At 36.1% G+C, this 14,504-nt stretch overlaps 2 protein-coding genes across 2 annotated transcripts; both read left to right on the top strand.

The window, feature by feature from the left end:
- The first annotated feature begins 389 nt into the window (after positions 1-389).
- LOC109100157 (phospholipid phosphatase 5-like) lies at positions 390-4,718 on the top strand. The gene is given in 8 exon segments (XM_042732390.1): positions 390-662; positions 1,708-1,820; positions 2,071-2,179; positions 2,307-2,389; positions 2,784-2,855; positions 3,016-3,140; positions 3,945-4,115; positions 4,196-4,718. Coding segments are annotated over 8 exon segments (1,083 nt in total). The 5' UTR covers positions 390-422; the 3' UTR covers positions 4,366-4,718.
- A 1,515-nt stretch (positions 4,719-6,233) lies between these two features.
- ddhd2 (DDHD domain containing 2) lies at positions 6,234-13,581 on the top strand. The gene is made up of 17 exons (XM_042732387.1): positions 6,234-6,370; positions 7,497-7,665; positions 7,795-7,988; positions 8,066-8,155; positions 8,241-8,355; positions 8,651-8,740; positions 8,909-9,050; positions 9,985-10,193; positions 10,300-10,364; positions 11,043-11,171; positions 11,273-11,359; positions 11,559-11,690; positions 12,247-12,402; positions 12,483-12,588; positions 12,674-12,814; positions 12,907-13,051; positions 13,136-13,581. Exons 1-17 carry the CDS (start codon positions 6,266-6,268, stop codon positions 13,209-13,211), a joined length of 2,151 nt encoding a protein of 716 aa, XP_042588321.1. The 5' UTR covers positions 6,234-6,265; the 3' UTR covers positions 13,212-13,581.
- The last annotated feature ends 923 nt before the right edge of the window (positions 13,582-14,504 follow it).

Below are 14,504 nucleotides of genomic sequence, written 5' to 3'. Positions count from 1 at the left end.
GGTGAACTATCCCTTTAACTCATTTTTTGCATTAATTAAAAACAGTATCTCCAATAAAGCAATTGAAGAATTAATAGCAGAAGGTTTGCCTAAAATGTTTCATAAATATTTTGATTTTGATTTTTAGTGAAGTATAATAAAACTTTAAATTCGACAAAATTTTAACGAACTTTAAATAATCTGAGGACAGCAGGTTTTTGGGGAAGTGAATAAAGTGAAAGAGTTTAAAACGGTAATTTCGACAAAATTTTAACGAACTTTGATTAATTTCGAAAAGAAAATACTAAAATCCTAAAGCTCCCTATAAATTCGCGTGATTCACAAAGCCTCTACGAATCGCCTCGTTCGAATTTGTAAAAAGAACCGGTTCAAATGAACGATTCCCTCGCGATTCGGACATCCCTGAAAGGACTGACGTGTTAATGTCAGTGTATGGACTGCCTCGTCAGACCTCTTCATCGCTGCTCCTCAGTGCGGCGCTCAGCTGCTGCTGGACATGTCAAATATATATGATAGACCTCACGAAATTCTGCTCCGGTGGCTGCTCTCAACAGCCGACAAGGCGGCGGTTTAGACTGAAAAAGAAAGAATCCGAAGGTCGGTATTCAACTCCGAACAGCAGACAAAAGACGGAGGATGCGCGATGTCGCGTTTGCGGAAATGTTCGTAAGCAAGTATCACAGATGTGGCGCGGAGGGTCGCGCGGCTGGTGGCAGCACATCCTACAGATTAACTCCGTTTGTCTGTCTCCCGTGACACACTGGTGCTCGGGTTGTTTCACCAGGAAATATCGATACTTTCTTCCGTGCTGGAAAAAAACTGCTAGCCTAAATCTACCTGTATTTCGAAACGTGGTAGCTGATTTCTAGTTGGTTTAAGTTGTAGACCAGCAACAAACTGTTAATTCTGGTTTAAACTATAATATAGACCAGCTACCAGCTGTTCATACTATCTTAAGGTGGTAAGAATAAGTTTCTAGCTGGTCCAAGGTGGTCATTGGTTGGTGACCAGCAACATAACAACTACTGGCTGGTGATGACCACCAGCTAGAAACCAGCTACCACTTAAACTAGCTTTTCGATCAGAGTTCCATGCTGGAAAAACTGGTAAGTCTAGCTTTACTTTGGAACATGGTAGCTGGTTTGGTCGAAGCTGTAGACCATCTTAGACATCTTGTGCTGGTTCTAACTGTAGTATAGACCATCAACAAACCATCAGCTAGCTGTTCATACCATCTTTAGGAGGTTAAGCTGTTTTAGAATGTGGTAGATGGTTTCTTGCTGATCCAACGTGGTCATTAATTAACAAACCAATATTAGTTGGTCATACTTTGTGGTCAGGTTGGTTTGTGATGCAACTGGCCAACCAGCTTGTAATGACCATCATAAACCAGCTAGAAACCAGATACCATTTTAAACTGGACATTCTAACAGGGTTCTGTGCTGCAGACGCAATAAATGTAATCTTAAATCCCCTTTTAAATAACACTAGTGGTTTCTTTTCTTTTTGTTTTGGGTTTATAATACTAACCAGTTGAAGGATCACATTCCCCATCATATCTTCTCATTTCATGTTGGTGGAAGGTAACTTGTTGGGGAAGAAGTTTATCTCGGAGGATCCTGGTTGAATTCTCGGATACTTAATTCTGTCTTTGTATTTAAATTACGATTTCAGTTTAATGCAACAATCATCTTCCACTTTTTCCAGGTTTTAGGCGGAGGTGTCGTCGATGACAAACCAGGACCAAAGATGAGGAAGAGATTTGATAATGACTTTATTGCTGAAGTTATTATGCGGCTGCTGCTTTTAGGTGTTTTTCTGTAAGTACGATTTCTGCTTGATCAAATAGACGCTACAGATCTTCAGTTACATTTGTGGGTTTGACAAATCTAACCAGTAACCTCATCTTTCATAACCTGTTATACTAGTCCTTTGTTCAGTTTTATAGAGCTGTCAGCCAATAAAGCGAGCGACAAGTTCTCTCACAGCTGTGTGGGAAGATTTTCCAGTCTCTGTTTTGTTTTGTGGAGATGAGAATTGTTCTCTCAGGCTGTTATTATGCTCTTGTAGCGTGACTGAGGTGCTTCCTCCATTCAGCCGTGAGATCCAGCCCGAGGAACTCTGGCTCTATAAGTTCCATCCCGTCAAAAAGGACCATGTTCCCACCCGCTTCATGTTTGTAAGTGTTTACAACTCATGTTCAGCCACGGAAATTCAGTCAAATATTAAATGCATGTGTGTGATGATATAGTAGGGAATCTCATTACTGTTTTTTTTTTTTTTCTCTGATTAACTTTTTGAAACAGTCTATCGCCCTCTTCACTCCATTGCTCATCATTTTGTAAGAAAAATATAAAAAATACAGATTAAGGCAAGATATGAAACAAACACCACCACAACAAAATATGTACAACACAACACTCAATAAACCTCTAACACAATCTCTCTCCATTACATCTCTCTCTCTCTCTCTCTCTCTCTCTCTCTCTCTCTCCTCTCTATCTATATATATATATATATATATATATATATATATAAGTATAATATATACAAAAGTAAAATATAACATTGTTTGTTATCATAATTATTATTTTTATAGTTCATATAAAATGATATACATATATTATAGAATAGTTGTATGCTTCCCAGTAATGTTTATGTAAAGCAAATCATTGTGAAATATAGTTGTGTTGATAATAGTAGTTTATGAGATATGATAAATGATGATTTCATAATCTTGAGTGTTATTGCCGGTTAACATAAATCTCTGTGTATTGTTTGTATGATACAGCTGTGACTTTGACCCTGGTGTTAAATGGAATTTTCACTAATGCAATCAAGCTAGTCGTGGGCAGGTGAGTAACTAGAATAGATACTTTTATATTACATTTCAACATCTCCCACTGACTGCCTTTGAGTACAGAAAAATGAACCATTTATTGAAAGTCTAGGAGACTTGATAACCTCAGGCCTAGCTCTTTTTCCCACGAAACTGAATTTCTGCCTCCCTGCCAGGCCTCGGCCTGATTTCTTCTACCGTTGTTTCCCGGATGGTCAAATGAACCCAGAACTTCACTGTAGCGGTGACCCGGATGTAGTCATGGAGGGCAGGAAGAGCTTTCCAAGTGGACACTCTTCCTGTAAGAGCAGTTGCTGGATTTATTTAGTGGCACTTTTTACAGTCACCATGAAACACTATTTACAAAGTTTTGCATCCGTAATCTGACATATTTCTAAAACGAGAAAAGGGTAAGATGGAACTTTTGTGTGCCTGAAATTGATTGGATTGTAAAAAGTATTTTTTTGTTTTTATTTCATTTAATTATTTTTGAGTAAATGGCACAAATGAGTCAAGCACAATAAAACTGAGTTAAAGAGGATAATGTAGGTTATTATTTTGATATTATGTGGACTTTAAACTTATTTTATGCCCTAAATACAATCAAAATTATTCATTTTTATAATCTGTATTAAAATTGTAATCTGTATTATTTTAAGTAATTTTAATTAAACAAATACAATTAAATTACAATATAGTATAATATAAACTACCGCTTAGTAGGAAGTTTCTTATTCTTACCAAGGCTGCATTTATTTGATCAAAAATGCATTAAAACCAATATGTTTTCTATTTGAATATATTTTAAAATGTAATTTATTTCTGTGATACAAAGCAAAATTTTTAGCATCATTACATCAGTCTTCAGAAATCTAATATTTGAAAGTTCAGAAAGATCAAAGGAACAGAAAATAGAAAATCTTTTTAAAAAATATTTACTTTCACTTTGAGCTAATCATTTATCAATTATTAATTTATTTATAAATAAAGTGTCATTGTTAAAAAAATGCTTTAAAAACATGTTTGAATAGTAAAAATACAATAGAATAAAATAGTTTAATATTGTCTGAATATTCAACTCTAAAATCATTTGATGTTGTCATAGTTGCGTTTGCTGGTCTGGGTTTCACTGCCCTGTACTTGGCTGGGAAGCTGCACTGTTTCAGCCCAGCAGGCCGCGGTAAAGCCTGGAGGTTGTGTGCCTTCCTCACCCCCCTCCTCTTCGCCGTCATGATCGCCCTCTCCAGAACATGTGACTACAAACATCACTGGCAAGGTGAGATTTTCATATCCTCATCACAGCCCTACCTTCATGTATAGTTTCAAAGCATGACACGATCTCCCGTTCATTCCCAGATGTGTTGGTGGGATCCCTCCTCGGTTTGGCCTTTGCACACCTGTGTTACAGACAGCATTACCCAGCTCTCAACGACTCGGACTGCCACAGACCCCTCCGAATGAGAGAGGCCACGGTTCCTGCACAGGAACGCAAGCAGGCCAACCCAGGCTACCTCTTACCTTTTTAGGAACTTAACCGGACCAACAACCATATACAGTGTGAAAGTTTACCAAGCCATTTGCTGTGATTATGTCAGTTGTTTTGTATGTGTGACGCTTGTCAATCAACAAGCACTTCTCGTTTTTGCCTTCCTATACCATTCACTGTTTTGTGTATTGTAGAGCACAGATGTCTTTGAAAATGTGTATCTTATCAAGCTCTTTGACGTTTATACTATCCTGGTGAAGAAATATCTGTGAAAACCGCTTCTAGGTCAATTTTAAAACTTTGCAGACATATTTATAGAGATCTCCAGTGTATGTATACAGGAAATCCCCTGAAATATATTTGTCAATAAAGTTTGTGACTATTTCTAATGTATCGGTTGGATTGTGATCTGATCATTTGACGTTTTAGCATCTGTCAACACTGTAGAAGACCTTTGCTCTGTGTGTTATCGGTCTGTGGATTAGCTTGCGCCATGTGGAACATCACTCTGGGGGATCTCCAGGAAGTGTGTCAAAAAAATCTTTAACCAATTTTCTCACAAAACCAAAAAAATCAGTAATGTTTGATAAATTGGTCTGGGAGCCAAGAATCGTTAACTGAGTGGCTCATAAAACCCTGAAATTCTTAAAGGGATAGTACACCCCAAAAATTAAAATTCTGTCATCATTTACTCACCCTCATGTCGTTCCAAACCTGTAAGAGTTGCTTTCTTATGTTAAACATAAAAGAAGATATTTTGAAGATTGCTGGTAATCAAACAGTTGGTGGTTGCCATTGAATTCCGACGATGGAAGTTTTATGTTCAACATAAGAAAGAACTCCTTCAGGTTTGGAACGACATAGATGATGACAGAATTTTCATTTTTGGGTGAACTATCCCTTTAAGAAAAGAAATGTGTAGTTTTTACAATTAGCAAAGAACTATTGAGTAAAAGCTTAATTTTGGCTAAATTTGCAACCTGTTTATTGCAACTCTCTGGCGTAGATTTTATTTGATATAAGTTATAAATTACCAAAATAATTATAAATTAAACTGTATTTAGTCATTGCAATAAAGTGTTGTGAAATTGCAAACCTGAATAGAAAATAAAACCGCTTTAAACAGAATAATCATTTAGCTCATATATAAGTTCGGATTTTGACTGCATTTTTGGTCACTACATAATCCGCATTCATATATGTGACCCTGGACCACAAAACCAGTCATAAGTAGCAATAGCCCAAAATACACTATATGGGTCAAAATTATAGATTTTTCTTTTTATGCCAAAAATCATTTGGATATTAAGTAAAGATCATGTTCCGTGAAGATAGCCTATTTAGTAAATTTCCTAACGTGAATATATCAAAGCTTCATTTTTGATCAGTAATATTCAAGAACTTTAAAGGGTTTTTTTTTTTTTTTTGCACCCCCAGATTCCAGATTTTCGAATAGTTGTATCTCAGCCAAATTTGATTCTATCCTAAAAAACCATAGATCAGTGGAAAGCTTATTTATTCAGCTTTCAGATGAAAATGTACCCTTATGGCTGGTTTTGTAGTCCAGGGTCACAAATAGTAAAAATTCCTGCCTAACAAATGAACAAATATTTAATGTCCAATTAAAAAAATTTTCCTTCCCAAAAAACTAAATATTTAATGTTGCATTAAAAAAATGGAAGTTCATTCACCACTGTGGATTTTCTTAATATAAACTCTAAAGGAAACATGTATTGTGCAACACACTGAAAAGTGAGTCATTAATCTGAGTTCACTGCGCATGATGATGAGCGTCATAATTTCATTTTGATTGAATCATAATAACCTTTCACATCATAGTGAAATGCCGTCGCTGTTCTTGATTGGTGGTCATTTCAGAATTCCCCTTTCAGTCGACCTTTAGACTCAGAGAGCACTTATAAGATCCCGGCTCCTGGTGGATGTGTATCTCGGACTCGACAGTGAACAACAGTGTGTGTGTGAGGTTTGCTCTGTCCGCGTCAGAAGTCATTTTTGTCCTAAGCGTGTATCCGTACGCGGAGCCGGTGAGTAGACGGCGATACATTATTACGCTTTCTCTGTGTTTGTTAAACATTACTCATTCACACCTATTACTAAACAATCACAAACACTCCACATCGTGTTTTAAAGATTTCCAGACAGGCGTATTATGTCAACTGTCCTTGTGTTAGTTAAATACAATTTATATGTTTCCATGTATCGAATTGCCATTTATATTCTAAACAGAACTCGATTCTCTTTGTGGTATTAAGTTCGCACGATCGAATAAAATGCATTTGTTTGTGTTTCATTCTCCTCGGTAACTCGTTTAAATGCCGTGTCCTATTTTTGCAGCACAATTACACACCCACCCAACGCAAACACGCTCCGCATTGTTCCTATCGTTAGTTTGGTTATTCTATATTTTCACCATTTCATGCTTGGGCCAGCTAACAATCTGACTGTTTGTCATTTCTGTTGCTGCCATCATCAAATATTACGTAATATAGTCGACACCATATTGATGACGTAACCGCTCTCCTCGAAGTCAGAAGTCATGTCTGTTTGTTTGTCTTGCAATATACTTGCATTTGTTCTTTTAGCTAAATTAATATAATAATTAATATATTAAAAAATCTATAAAAAAATAAATCAAGATACGAAAAAAATATATATTTTTTTCCACAAAAAAGGTTGCCAAAAAAAAAAAGTATATTAAAATGCGTAAAAACTGTATAGTTGGTTTTCCCCTATTTCAGAATGTATTTGCGATGTAACTGTCTGGAGGTTTATTATTATTATTATTTTTTTTAAAGAAAAGCACAGCGATCACAGAATGGGTCCCCCTTTTGGTTTCTTTCGGTCCTTTTTTTTTAATTTTATTTATTTATTTTTAACCAAAAACTAACATTCCCAGAACGTTGCAGGGATGTTTTTGTGACAACTAAAAAAAAATTATTTAGCCTACGGAATGTTCCCTGCAGGTTATTTTTAGGTTTTATTTTTATAACCAGCAACAAATGTTACCAGAACGTTCTGGGAACCAAAAATTGTTAGCTGGGAGGTTCAAAAAACCCCAAAATTATTCTGAAATTCTAGGCATATATATATTTTTATTAATAATTCTTTAAATCATTTGAAATATAGTAAAATGGTTTTATTATATTTGCAGTCCATTGGTCTTGGTGTGGAGTCCCTCATGTTCTCATCATGAATGTTGTTGAGCCGTATGAACCCGTCCAGCACCACTGGTTCTACAACCAGCAGGTGGACTCCAAAGACTCCTGGCAACCCTTCAGCAGAGAAGACTCCCAGCAGCTGGAGGATGCTTACAGTCGAGGTCCTCCATTGATTCTCCTTAACAAAACCTTAAAACCATTGGCTGCTATTGATGAAAGTATAGTTTATTAGATCATGGCACAAGTCCACATGTTTGAATGTTTAACCATTATGTCTGATTTGTCTGCAGTGGGGAAAAATGAAAAGGATGAAGTAGTGGCTACAGATGGAAGGAGGTATGACGTCAGGCTACGTGAAAGGAAACGTTACTCCGTGTATTGGGAACAGAAGCCCGCCGAGGTCAGACGCTGCTCCTGGTTCCACAAAGGCAGCAAAGACATGAACTACACTCCCTACAGTGAAGAAATCTGTAATCTCCTAGAGGTGAGGCACAGATTTTCTAGAACGAATTAAATTGTTCAGTTTTTAATGCTTAATCGTTTTTGTTTATTCAAAAACAGGATGCCTATATGATTGCAATGACCCTGGAAGAATGGAAGACGAATCTGGAGCTCCCAACAGGAGAAACTGTGATCCTTCACAATCCCAAGGTATTGTCTGAATGTAACACTAATGGTAAACAGACGCTTCTCTGTTCACAATTTACGTTTCGTCTTTCTCGTTGCATTACCTCAGCTCATGATGCAGTATCCCAGCAGCTGCAAAGAATTTCCCCCTTCCCCGAATGAACGGACCCAACCCAGGACACTAAAGAGAGGAATCGAGAATATTCCAGTAGAGATACCAGAGGGTGAGTGTATTAGTGTCACTATCAAAACCCATTTAAAATCCCAGTGACTTGCCATCTTATGTCATCATATAGGCATGTTTCTGTTCCTGAAAAGTGAAATACCTAATATTGGTCAGCATTTCTAAAGCAGAAATACTATATCCTTCATGTAGGTAGCCCCAGAACGCATTATGACAAGCTCATCCAAGACGGCAGTTTGAGAGAAATGTTGATAACAGATATACCTATTTCATTCAGTACTGTGATGCTAACAATATCTGTCTTTTGTAATCATTTTCTTGCTGTGTTGTTGTAGGAGAACCAGAGATAGTAGACCACCTGGTGTTCATGGTTCACGGTATCGGCCCGGCCTGTGACATACGTCTCCGTGGCATTGTCCAGTGTGGTGAGCCTTTATCATCTAAAACTCAATACATGCACTTCTTCAGTATGTTTGATTGTTTTGCCACTGTCGAGCTGTTAGCAAGCCATGTTTATGACACGTAACACTTTATTGTACCATTCTCTTTAAAGGAGTATTCTGACATTTATTTTTCTTCATTCTCTGCTGCAGTGAATGAATTTCGAAACGCCTCCGACAGCCTCATAAAGAGCCACTTCAGGCAGAGTGAGGACTCATGCATTATTGGAAGGGTAGAGTACCTTCCAGTCAACTGGCACAAAGTCTTGCATGGAGAAACTACAGGAGTTGACAAGTAAGACGCTTGACTCTTATTGTATTCTGGTCATTCCGTGTCAACTCAACCAGAATTCCCTGGTTCAAATTTTGGATTTTGTTCATGGTTTTTTTTTTTTTTTTTTTTTTTTTTTTTCTGGTGGAAAAAAATACAGAAATGATCTCTGGGAACTCTGGGAAAAAGGTCATATTTATAGCACTCAGACAGGTATGTTCTATGCAAATGTTTTGAGAATGAAACAAGATGCATTCCTAGTTTAAACATTATTTGTTCTTCAGACACTCCTCTTTACAAGAAAAGTATCATCGTATGCAAAGTGACCAACATTTGGTTTTTGACCACTGAAAATGTGTGCAATTTAACAATTTACTCTTGGGGCCATATTGAGATTAAAAATGTGCTTTCCAAAAAAATGAAGATGCCAAAAGGAAAGTTTAAGACCCAGTAGCTAAAAGGGTATATCTAAAGATATCTTTAATACTTCTTGAGTTACAGGGATAGAGAATAAACTTGAAAATTGCTATTTCCCATTTTTGAACTGTCAGCATTAGTATATAATGCATCAAAGATTGCTAAAGTCAACAGATTTTACTAACAAACCCACCAATCTCTGTGTAAAAATAACTTTATGATGCTGCCATTTTTCCAAAGTCATTTTTACCCCTGTGTTTGGCTCCGAATCGCAGGTGAAAATTGACATTTTGACTCCTCTCTGCAAAATAGTGTTTTACTCAGTAAATATACATCTATGATGACATTTAATATTTTGGCTTTCATCACTATACACGTTTATGTTTCTTCAGAAAAAAAATACTGACAAAATCAAACATTTGAGCTAGGAAAGTTAATGAAATTTGATTGATTTGACATGGAATGACCCATTAATAAATGAACTTTATGTGTATAATACACATACATAATTCTTTTACTGTTTTATTTCTATTTCTAATAGAGAAATTGAAAGAATCACTCTGCCTAGCATTAGCCGTCTGCGTCAGTTCAGCAACGACACAGTGCTGGACCTTTTCTTCTACAACAGCGCTACGTACTGCCAGACTATTGTGGATACAGTGGCCTCTGAGATCAACCGTTTGCACAGCCTCTTCCTCCAGAGACATCCACACTTCACAGGACACGTTTCCCTGGTTGGACACAGCCTTGGTACAAAGTGTATTCTGCGCTTTTCACAACAGAATGTTTTGGTTTGGTGATATAATAAGAACCTGTACTTAGACATTGTTATAATAATGTGTCATGTTTTACACAGGCTCATTGATCCTGTTTGATCTCCTGACCAATCAAGACACTGATGCAGATGGCACACCTCATGAGGTTTGTACCACTTTTGTTATTGATTTCGGTAGTTGAAATAAAGCTGAAATAAAATAAAATAAAAATATTGCATGGTAATATTAGATATTACAAGTTGAAGTACAATGTTTACTTAAACTCAAATTGAAATAAAAAATATATATAAACACTATATAGAAATGTAAAAAAAAATTGTGACAAAGATAAATTGAAAATATAAAAATAAGCTAATTCACACTATTATTAAATGCTATATAAGTATATAAAAAATACTAAAATAACATTAGTATGCACAGAAACTATATTTGTCATAATATATAATCAAATAATTATTTAGTAATAAACATGAATGCATCACTGTGAATGTCTAAAATACTACAGTATGCTTTGAGAATCATAACATCCAAGTGACTCGACAAAAATTGAAAATTAAAATCACAAAAAAAAATAAAAAAAAAAATCTCTCCACAACACATTTACACTTCTAAAAAAAAAAAAGAAAAATATTTTTATTATTATTATTATTATTAAAGATTTTAGATGTATTTTTTATATTTACTGTATTTTTTATATTTACTTTATTTATATAAATCAGTTATTTGTTTTCAAACATGTATAGTAAATTTCAGCTTTTGCACCTTGTGCTTTAGATTTTAAAGATCATAATTTATGAAGATTGTATTTTTGTGGTCTGCACAGCTCCATGAGGACACTCATGTAGACACAGGCTGTGGTTCCAATGAGAGTCTGGAGGAGGCGCTGAAGGGCCATGGGTTAGAGGAGCACCTCAATATACTGCACAGAGAACAAATGGATATGGAGTCCTTGGTCAGTTTTTTTTTTCCTGAATCACAAATAACACACATGTGAAAAACACAACACTCCAATTCTTAATTTTCACCCTTCTTATTCCAATGAAATGGTTTCAGATGCTTTGTTCAGAGAAGGACCTAAAAGATATCGGAATACCTCTGGGTCCTCGCAAGAAAATTATGAACTGTGTGAAGAAATGGAAGGTAATTCCTGAAATTCTTTATAGCCCTGTGTTTATAGGAGCTCATGGCAGAAATGGAAAGGTTTGCAGTGTAGCTTTAATTGTGTGCAGTTTCCTCTCCACACCCAAAAATGGAAGTGAAGACAGATAAGAGTTCATTGTTTTAGACTGGAATGTCTGTTTTGACACTTTCTAGTAACTACTTCTTGAATATCCAACAGCACTCTAGATCTGGAAGTGGACATGCAGCCCAAAATGAGACACACTCCCCAAGTCTAGGGATGAGAAATGAACGTCACACCCCCACCACTAGTGCGGTTGATTATCAGCATTTTGATGTTGGCATTGGACAAGTAAGTTATTTATATAAGTATAGATATTTAAGCAGCACAACTGTTTCCAACATAGGTAATAAATCAACATATTAGAATGATTTCTGAAGGATCATGTCACACTGAAGACTAGTGTGTAACAGCTGATGAAAATTCAGCTTTGCATCACAGGACTAAAATATATTTTAAAGTGTATTGATATAGAAAACTGTTATTTTAAATTGCAATAATATTTCACAATATTACTGTATTTGTTCTGACATTAAAAATCTTAGTGATTCTAAATTGGAATAATTAGAATACACAGTTACAGACAAATCTGATAATAAATAAATATGGAGCGAGAAGTATTTATTTATGCTTCATTGTATTTTTAATACATTACTCATATATCTCATATATCATTTAATCTCATATATAAAAGTATTTGATTTATGTATTTTTTCTGTATGTTTTTCCAAGTTTGGGCTGCTATTGTCTGTTGAATCTCCATTGATGTGAAAAATTGAAAATAAAAATTCAAAGTCTTTCACTGTTTAGATGACAGTTGCCAAATAACAGCATCTTTATTCTGCAGGTATCCATCGATTATCCTCAGTTAGCCTTTCATCCGCAGGCATTCTTTGCCATGGGTTCACCCATAGGAATGTTTTTAATCGTCAGAGGTCTGAAGAGGATAGATCCTAATTACAGCTTCCCAACCTGCAAGAGTTTCTACAACATCTTCCATCCAGTAAGACACTCTCCAAAACACTGAGAAGCATACAACTTCCTTAGCGCTCTGTTCTTACACCTCGAATGTGATCTGTGCAGTTTGACCCAGTGGCATACCGAATCGAGCCCATGATTTTGTCTCCAGACATGGACTTGCCCCCCATGTTGATACCCCATCATAAAGGCAGAAAAAGGATGCACCTCGGTATGTCAAGTCACCTTATAAACCAAGAGTTTTTATATTCTAAAATTCCTAGAAGTAACTGAATGAAATGACTTGATGCTTACAGAACTCAAAGAAGGTTTGACTCGAGTCAGTTCAGATCTCCTGGGATCACTACGAATGGTTTGGCAGAGCATTTCTCAGGTCCCAGCGCCAGCGCTCGCCGAGGGTGCAATCAGTTCCATGACCCCTACAGATGAAGCAGAAGGTATCTAGGGAAACTTTTCTTCATTCCGATATTTATAAAATCCACCTCATATTTCGAATGTCCCTTCTTAAATTTGAATAATTGTGGTGCAGTGTCACCAATGGAGCAGGAGGAAAGAAACTTCACCAAGGTGGGGACGTTGAATCGTGGGCGACGTATTGACTTTGTCCTTCAGGAGACACCGATTGAAAGTTTCAATGAGTACCTGTTTGCCATACAGAGCCATTTGTGCTACTGGTAAGAGAAAACCTTTCATGACACTTGTTATGGTGTATTGTTTATATGCTCTGAAATCTATCATTCTTTCTGTTTTGTTTGCAGGGAGTCCGTAGATACTGCTCTGTTGGTTCTGAGAGAGATTTATGGAAATATCCCAGCGAGAAACACTAATTTATGAATGTTATATACCTTTTTTAACTACCTTTAAAACCAGTCCAGTCCACAGTGAGTTGGTTCGGTCCTCACATTTTAACCAGCCAGCCAATAAACTACCTAAAAAAAATTTCAAATTGGAATCCCAATTGAACTATTGCCAGGTATTGGGATATTGTTGCAGGATTATGGACATTTGATACGCACAATCATCTTTTGTGCAATAATGTGCACTGTAATAAAAACTTGCATTTAATATGTAGCCTACTTATGTAACTTTGGTCAGTGTTTTCTAATTTTCTAATTAATTAATTAATATTATGTATAATGTTTGGATATTTGTGTTTTTGTGTGTGTTTTTTTTTTTATTATATTATTAAACTCTTAACCCCAAATTATTTTTTGTGATGCCTGTATCTAGTTGTTAGACATTCTTAAGATACCAACACTGTGTCTTTAAGGCAGAATTCAGATCATAGCCACCGGGAAGTTCGTTCATTTCCCATTTATCGGTCTGGAATAGTGCCCACACATTACAAAACATCCCCTTTCCATACAGAGTCAGAACTGCCCTCCTTCCTCTATGGAAGTAAAATAATGCCATATGTCTTTGAAACAAAAAAGCATGTTGAATAGCACTAACTGAAAAAAGTATAAACGTGGAAAAGTGTATGTTTAATTCAACATCTTCGCTGTTTCCTGTAGCGAACATAAGCAGCGTTCTCTACCACAAAGGACATTATGATGCCGTTTAACCCATCGCTGAAGTACAGAACTAAGATTACATCTGAGGAAGACATATATTGCTTTCGGTTGCTTAGTTTCCAAAACTTTGTATCATGGCTTATGTGATGCTTTGCTGTAATACTGGAGTGACCCTCATAGGTCACACTCCAGGATTCCCCAATGATGCGTAACGCGCCTCAGTGAACTAATACAGTGATATAAGACCTCAGATCTCAGAATACACTGTATTGATGATTATGTGAACTATATCAACAGTTAAGCAGATGTAGAATATGAATGAACACTCAAGGTTTCACGCTGTTTCCCTCAGAAATCTGTTAAAGAAAAAAATAATGCATTACGCAGCTGACAGCTATTAAAAGACCAAATACAGATCATGCTAACTATATATACAGGCAGATGAGGATATGAATGCAAGATACAGAATGCGCAAAACTGCACGTTAAACATTTCCCATAAAGAAAACACTTAACGTTTATTTCCTCATGACAGTGATAATAATTTATTAAATTTGCCATCTAATTAATAAAATATATTACTGTATATTATGTACATTTAAGCAGATGAAGCT

Source organism: Cyprinus carpio, chromosome B10, assembly GCF_018340385.1.
Source record: "Cyprinus carpio isolate SPL01 chromosome B10, ASM1834038v1, whole genome shotgun sequence".
NCBI classification, from domain to species: Eukaryota; Metazoa; Chordata; class Actinopteri; order Cypriniformes; family Cyprinidae; genus Cyprinus; species Cyprinus carpio.
The sequence above is the reverse complement of the archived record's forward strand: the minus strand, read 5'-3'. Positions and strand labels throughout refer to the sequence as shown.

Bases quoted from the DNA above. Each gene is read 5' to 3' on its own strand.
- ddhd2 (XM_042732387.1), top strand. From the start codon at position 6,266: ATGTGTATCTCGGACTCGACAGTGAACAACAGTGTGTGTGTGAGGTTT. The intron at 10,365-11,042 runs GTTTGTACCACT...TGGTCTGCACAG, and splicing joins CAGATGGCACACCTCATGAG to CTCCATGAGGACACTCATGT. The intron at 11,360-11,558 runs GTAATTCCTGAA...AATATCCAACAG, and splicing joins ACTGTGTGAAGAAATGGAAG to CACTCTAGATCTGGAAGTGG.